General features: G+C 48.9%; 1 protein-coding gene across 1 annotated transcript; it reads left to right on the top strand.

Annotated features, from left to right (window-relative positions):
• Positions 1–212: 212 nt before the first annotated feature.
• GIP (gastric inhibitory polypeptide) lies at positions 213–4,314 on the top strand. Its single transcript, XM_059996623.1, has 5 exons — positions 213–298; positions 1,753–1,899; positions 2,458–2,547; positions 3,295–3,396; positions 4,305–4,314. Exons 1-5 carry the CDS (start codon positions 213–215, stop codon positions 4,312–4,314), a joined length of 435 nt encoding a protein of 144 aa, XP_059852606.1.
• The last annotated feature ends 3,066 nt before the right edge of the window (positions 4,315–7,380 follow it).

The following is a 7,380-nucleotide window of genomic DNA, read 5'->3' as shown; positions in this document are numbered from 1 at the left end:
TCTAATGCCAGCTCCTCCCACCATCCCCAAGGTGTTGCTCTAGCCTCTTAGAAAAGCTCCAACTCCCAGGGCACAGGGCCCCCCAGCTTTCAGACTCCCCACAGGCTCTGGGGCACCAGGAGTGCGCGGCCATATTGCCTGCTTCCTCAGCACAGGGCTTCCACCTCATGCTGGTCCTTTTCTCTCTTAGCTCAGGAAATAACCATTGGAAGATGCTGGCCATGAAGACCTTCTCTCTGCTGCTGGTGTCCCTGCTCCTGGCATTGGTGCTAGGAGAGAAGGAAGAAGGTCACTCCAGGTTGGGGTGAGAAGGAAGGGGTCAGGTGCCGGGGAGGAGGCTCGGGGGGTGACTGGGTTCTATTTTCAAGGGGGAGGTGAGAAAGGGAGGAATCCCAGGCCAAGAGGAAAGATGCTCGATGGAAAAAAACTTTTCAGCAGTCTGAGTGCAGAGTGAGGCTAGAACCAGGGAGTCTTTTTTTTTTTTTTTTTTTTGCGGTACGCGGGTCTCTCACTGTTGTGGCCTCTCCCGTTGCGGCGCACATGTTCCGGACACGCAGGCTCAGCGGCCATGGCTCACGGGCCCAGCCGCTCCGCGGCACGTGGGATCTTCCCGGACCGGGGCACGAACCCGTGTCCCCTGCATCGGCAGGCGGACTCCCAACCACTGCTCCACCAGGGAAGCCCCAGGGAGTCTTTTTTAGGAGCTACTGTTGTAGCTGGAGAGAGTGTGCTTAGATCTCTGGAAGGACTTCTCAGTGGTTAAGTGTCTGAAGTAGATGATAGCATCTCCCTTCCTAATGAAAGCCTTAACCAGTCACTTATGTGTGCATTTGATCAAATTTTACAGCAGGCTTCCTGTGTGCCAGGCACAAGGGATATACCTGAAGAGTGGTCCACAAATGCCACCTGCCCTCGTGGAGCATATAGGCCCAAGGGGAAAGCAGATGAAGAACCATCTAGGCAAAGCTTCAAACTGTCATGAGCGCTGTGAGGAAAAGGCAGGGAAGATTATGAATGAATATAGCAGGGAGTTCTGTTTGTGTGTTCGGGAGGCCGAGAGACGTGTCTGAGTAGAGTTAGGCCTTCTCATATGCAAGGACAAGCCATATGCCCCTGTCAAGTTGGCTAAGTTTGAGATGCAGCTGTCACACGTATACAAGGACAGACAACATCATGCAGAAGTTAAAGACCATAGACCTTGACCCAGACTACCTGGGGTAAACCCTGGATCATACCTTCACTGTACGCTAAGTTAATCTCTTTGCACGGTGGTTTCCTCACTTACCAGAGGGAGATATACATAGTGTCTACCTCCTTGGGGTGGTGTGAGGATTTAGTAAGTTTCTGTATTCAAGGGCTTGTAGAGGACCTGACTCATAGTAAGTGCCGTTATATGAGAGCTCACTATTAGGAAACTGAGAACCAAAGAACTGAATCTGGTGGGGCCAGGGCAAGAGGAGCAAAGGAGAAAACTGTGGCTCAGTCCTTAGGGAAGAGGGGGACCCCTGATCTTTGCCCAGAAGCAGAGCCTCAAACACTGAGGATGCTGGAAGTGGGTGCTTGAGCTGAGGATAAAGCCCCGGGGGCTTGATGCATGGACAAGAGGGTGTGTCCATAAAAACTGACTCCCTAGAAATGGGCTGCTTCCTTTCCAAACAGCAGCCTCCTGCTGGTGACAATCATTTATCTTCGCACCCTCTGCTCCTTCTGCGGCATCCTGGTTTCCCTCTCTCTCCCCTCCCTGCCCCTCAGGTTCCACACTAAGGCCAGCGGCTCCCAACCACGAGCCCCCAGGTACGCCGAAGGCACTTTCATCAGTGACTATAGCATCGCCATGGACAAGATCCGCCAACAAGATTTTGTGAACTGGCTGCTGGCGCAGAAGGGGAAGAAGAGCGAGTGAGTCACGCGTGCCCTTCCCTGCTCCCTGTGCCCCCGTGTGATGCACAAGGCCAGGTGGCACCTTTCGCTTAGGTGCTGCTGGGGAGCTGGACCGCATGGCGGCCCTGCCTGGGACCCTGGCTCAGGCAGCAGTCTGGTCGGGGGGTGGGGCAGGATTTGGGCAATTTTCCAATCCTTTTCTTCTAAGAGGAGGGGTCGGGAAGATGTGTGGGACTCACAGAGGATCCCCGGGGGGCTGGGGATGAACCAGGGGAGCTGAATTGCTGCCAATGACTACTTGGTGGCGGCAGCTTCAGACTTTGGAAATAGGATAAACTGCTTTCATCGTTCTTCTCTATGCAAAATCTTTTCCCCTGCCCTCACTGTTTGGCCAGCATGGTAGCTCCTGAAAAGCTTGTCACTGATAGCTGAAGACAAGCAGCGGGGAGGCTGAGTAGAGAAAGAGGTCCCCTCTGCTCCTTGGGTCGAGGTACCGAAAGATTGGAGCTTCTTTGGGCTGGAGAACATCTGGAGTCCCGCCTGGCCCCACCCACTCCCTAATCTTTATTTTACCAGCTGGAAACACAACATCACCCAGAGGGAGGCCCGGGCCCTAGAGCTGGCCCATCAATCTAACAGGAAGGAGGAGGCAAGGGAGCAGGAGGGGTGAGTCAGCCCACAGGGGAAGGGGTCGGGGGGCGGAGGGGGTGCCTCTTGACCCCACCTCATTGTTCCCTCTCCCAGACTCCAGAGCAGGGCTAGGCCCCAGATAAGCATCCCCTTCTACTCAGAGTTCAAAGAGGGGTCTTCACAGAACTCCTGGAGGACAGCCCAAGCCTAAGGGAAAGCCTGGGAGGAATGGGGGTGGGGGTCCTGGGAGGGAATCTGGGGCCAGAGTTTCTAAGGTGGATGACTTAGTGTGCAGAGTCACCAAGTCCAGGAGTGGGGCACAAAAGAGACCTCGGAAACTGGCTTCTCCACTTCTGCCTGCCAAACTTCAGGAAGGCTTGTGTGAAACTGGGACCCTCTGAAGGCCAGTCCCCTGAAATCAGTTACCCCGTCTCTGTAGGAAGCTGAGGAATTGATGACACAGATCCTTCTAAAGAGTGAATATTCCCAAAGTAATCTCTTGGGGTTTTGGAATGCACTCTGGGACACTTGGAGAGGTGGATGGGTGGGATGTCTCCCACCGGAATCGTTTGTCTTTGCCTGTATGGAAGAGCCTATATTCCCTGGCCCACAGGTCTGGGTGGAGCTTTGAAAGCTGAGACAACTGAGAGGCAGCTGTGTTGACTCGTATACCCCACCCCCACCCCACCTTGTCCCACCACGTTGGAGTCCCAGGTCCGGTATTTACTCTCTCTGGGTGGTGCCCAGGCTAAAGGCGCCTGCCTGAGGCTTTCTCCTTTGTAGCTCCCTACCCAAGAACCCCAGTGATGACGGTTTGCTAAAGGATTTACTGATTCGAGAGCTGCTGTCCTGGATCGTGGATCAGATGGAGCTCTGCAGGCTCAGGTGGGAGTTTGGTAGCTTTGGGCATCTTGCATAGTGGTTGTGAGCTCGCACTCTGCGGTCAGACACGGGTTCACATCTTCACCTCAACACATGCTGACAAATTACTTAGACTCTCTGAACCTTGGGGTTTTTGTGAAAATTGGGGCTACTTAAACCACTTCATGGGATTTGGTGGGGTTTAAATAAGATAATTCGAGGAAAAGGCTGAAATCAACATCTGCAGAGTACTGAGTTTGGTAACCTTGACAGTTATTAGTACCACTTGCACTTCTTCCTCAATTTCCTCCAGGTGAGATGCTGCTCTCACCTGCCCTACCCACCCGAGCCCATCCTAACCTTAGCTTTTCCTTGGTACCGTTGTGCCATGGCACCTTCTCAGTGATGGAACCCCTAGAGTTGGAGGCATGTTGCCCTTCTCTGTAGCTGCTGCTGGTCTCAATAGTCCTCAAATCCTCCTCCTAAGCTAGGAAGTCTTTCAATCTATTATGTCTCAGAAACAAGGGATGGCTCAATACCATGGAGAGATCCACCCACCCGAATGGTGAGACAGGACACTCATTTAAGATGCAGACACCGAGGCACAGAAACCAAAACAAATTCAGACTTCGGTGCTGGGAAGTTGAGGGACTGAGGGCACAAATCTGGGATGGCTTCCTGTAAGAGGGTTAGAAGGAAGAGAGGCATGTGACCTGAACAACGGAGAAGAGAGTATGAGAAAATCTCCACAGGAAAGTGGGTAACAGTCTCTGTGCTTTTGGGAATCATTTTGATTACTTATAATTAGAGAGGTAGTTTGGAGGTAGGAGCGGTTGAACTATGGCTGGGTGCCAGGATACATTTACTTTGCTGCCTTTAAGCCGATACTGACCCTCTCTCCACTGCTCCACTCCTCTCTCCACTCTGCACAGGTTTCAGTGACTCTGACCAAACCCAGCTCAGAACTGGACTCTGTCCTTCACTTACTCAGCTCCTGCCTCAGCTCCACCCCAGGATACCCCAAAGAAACAAAACCAAGTTCAAGCTGAAATAAATCTTTGTGCCCGTTGTCAAAACATATTCACGTGTCTACTGAGCACTACCTGTTCATTTGTCTTCGTGTGTGCACCACCCAGTGAAAAGCAGATATGGCTCTTACCCATCTGTTAATTCATCTGTTGTTTCCACGAACACTTACTGGAAACTTAACACAGGCAGAGACTGCACTGAATGCTGGGTATACAGCAATCATGGAAACAGACACAATCCTTGTCCCCAAGGGGTTTACAGTCCAGTGGTGGGGACAGACTTTAATCTTTAAACACAAAAACACATTAATAACTACAAAACATGCAGAGTTATGTGAAGAAACACTAGGGAGCTGTGAGAGGACAGAGAAGCCTCATCTAGGTGGAGTGGGCAGTCAGGAGGGCCTCTCTGAGAAAATGACGTTTAAGCTGAGTGAGATTTGAAGGATAAAATGGCCAAAGGGTGATGGGAGCCTTCATAAATATTAGCCAGTGCTATGGTTGCACAGCAAAATGGGCAACGGTGAGAACGGCACAAGTAGAGACGGGGCAGGTGGGCAGAGGCAGGGCCTCAAAGGCCATGTTAAAGCTTTGAGAGTTTATCCTCAGTGCAAGGACAAGTACTTGAAGGATTTTAAGCAGGGGCAGGTCAGAGAAGATCTATTTGCATCCCCGAACAATCACACTGATGATGGTGAGAATGATATTGAGATGAAGAGGGATGAATGTGGAAGAGGCTCTTAAGGGATTCCAGATTTCACACTAGGGAGTTGCCAGTGAAGGTGAAGGGAAGTGGGAGAACTCAGTTTGTCCAAAAGTCAATACCTCTTTCTTCCGGTGTTTAAATGTTTATCCACCTCGGCATGCTGCCTTCTCCCAGTGCCCTGCATCCACAGAAGACAAGGCTGTCTCTCTTTCCCGCTTAGTTTAGGTTACCTTCGCCTAATGTCCCCTCCTCTTCCCTTGATCTAGTCATATTTTAGCATACTAGAGTCAAACACACCTAGATTCAAATCACTCTCTAGGTCTGTGACTTGGCAAGTTAGTTCCTCTCTCTCTGAAGCTCAGTTTGCTGTCTGGAAAAGACTAAAAAGTACTCACTTCATAGGGTTGAAGTATTTTAAAATAATGCCTGGCACAAAGTAAGTGGTCAATAAAAGTTAACTTTTGTTATTATTATTCACACACTTAAACCTCAGTTTAAAAACACTGGGGTATTAGTTTAAAATCAGGGAGTGGCAAACTGGATTGGCTGAATGGCTGGGCCAGTAACCTAAATAAGCAAAGTGGGGAGTGTGTAAAGTAAGGGGAAGGATTGGGACTGTGAAAATGGAAAAGAAATGTGCCCCTAAAGGTATTCTGATGACCAAACAAAACTCTTTGGAGAACTGAATTTGCCTGAGGGCTGCCAGTTTGCAATCTCTTCCAGTTCTTAACATTTTGGGCTTCCTCTCCTCTAAACTCCTAGAGTTCTAAGGGTGTGTACCACACAATTTAGAGCATGCCTTTGCTCAGAGGTTATATTTTAGTGATTCTCCATGATAGAACTGATTGTATTGGGGAGGAGTTCAGATCTATATTTCTGTAGTCTTGGGTGTCTCTGTGAATCAGCGAATCTGTAAGTGTTATTTAAAAAAATGTACAACTGTCTCACTATGGGCCAGGCATTAGTGCTCAGGACTTTCGAGATGCCATTTTTTTTTCAACTTTTTTTTTTTTTTTGGCTTTTATTCAGATTTAGAAACATCATTTAAAAAAAGTCATGGTGATCTCATTTAAAGCCTCATCACAGTCCTTCGAGGTAATGATAGCATCATAGCTGTCAACCGTGCACTACACTGCCTCCCTGAGGCAGAGAGTTAAAGCCCATGCTCTTAGCCACTCTGCCATAAGGCCAATGACTCACTAGTCACTTAAAGCAACTGAGAGCATCTGTGACGGTCACATTCAGTGGTGCACCGGGGCAGAGTGCTTCTGAGAGCCATTGTGAAATTGTCAGGAATTCTGTGAGCAGGCTGTAAAACCATCCATAGCTTGAAACAATAGCTCCAAAGGCTGTGGTCAGAGTATTTACACTATGGAAATTGGCAAATGATATAAACCAGAGCACCGCCCTCCCAACCTGGAGAGGTGATTGTTAAACATTTACCAGCACATTACTGGTCAGCATACTTTCTCTTAAATTATAGAGGAGAACAAATGTGTCTGAAGAAGGGAATGAACATGTCTGCTTGAGGGTGGCAATGAAGTTTATCAAGGGTCAATGTGTGTACCTCAGGGAGTATGTATGTGTGCATTTGAGGGTCTGAATAGTTAAATCTGAAGTCATGAGTGTGAGTGAGGGATCAGTGTGTATACCTTAAAGAGTCATACAGTGTGAGTCAGAGAGTGAGAAGTGAGGCAGGTGTGTCTAGATGGTGTCAGCGGGCACCTAAGGGACGGAGTTTTTGTGTTAGGGAGTGGTGTAGTAAGAATATGAAAATATGAGGTCAGTATGTGCATACATGAGGCTAATGCATTTTTCATAGACAGGGTGTAATGGAGGAAGTCAATGTGTATGAGAGGGTGCCAAATGTATGTGTTGGGAGGGGACAAATCTGTGTCTGAGAAAGTAAGTTTGTGTTTAAGGGGGCTTATGTTATCTGAGTTTAGTGTCTAAGGGTATGTATCGGAGTGAATCTGAAGGTAGGACTATGATAGCCTAAATAATTGTTTCAGCCTTGGTCGTTCTTTCAAAATACAGAAAAACACAAATAACAGTGCTAAATATTTTTAGCAAGATAGAGCATTATTTCTCTTTCTCGTAAACACCCAGAGGCAGGCAGCCCGGAGCTGGTGTGACAGCTTTTGCTCCGTCAAATCCTCAGGGACCCAGACTCATTGGCTCATGGCTCCACCATCCCTCAAGGCCCAAAATGGCAACTAAATATCCTGCCACCGATCTCTCTGCTCCCATCCTCTTTTTTTTTTTTTTTCAGGT

Source organism: Delphinus delphis, chromosome 19 (assembly GCF_949987515.2).
Source record: "Delphinus delphis chromosome 19, mDelDel1.2, whole genome shotgun sequence".
NCBI lineage: Eukaryota > Metazoa > Chordata > Mammalia > Artiodactyla > Delphinidae > Delphinus > Delphinus delphis.
Note: the sequence above shows the minus strand (reverse complement) of the source record. Positions and strands in the feature narration are given on the sequence as shown.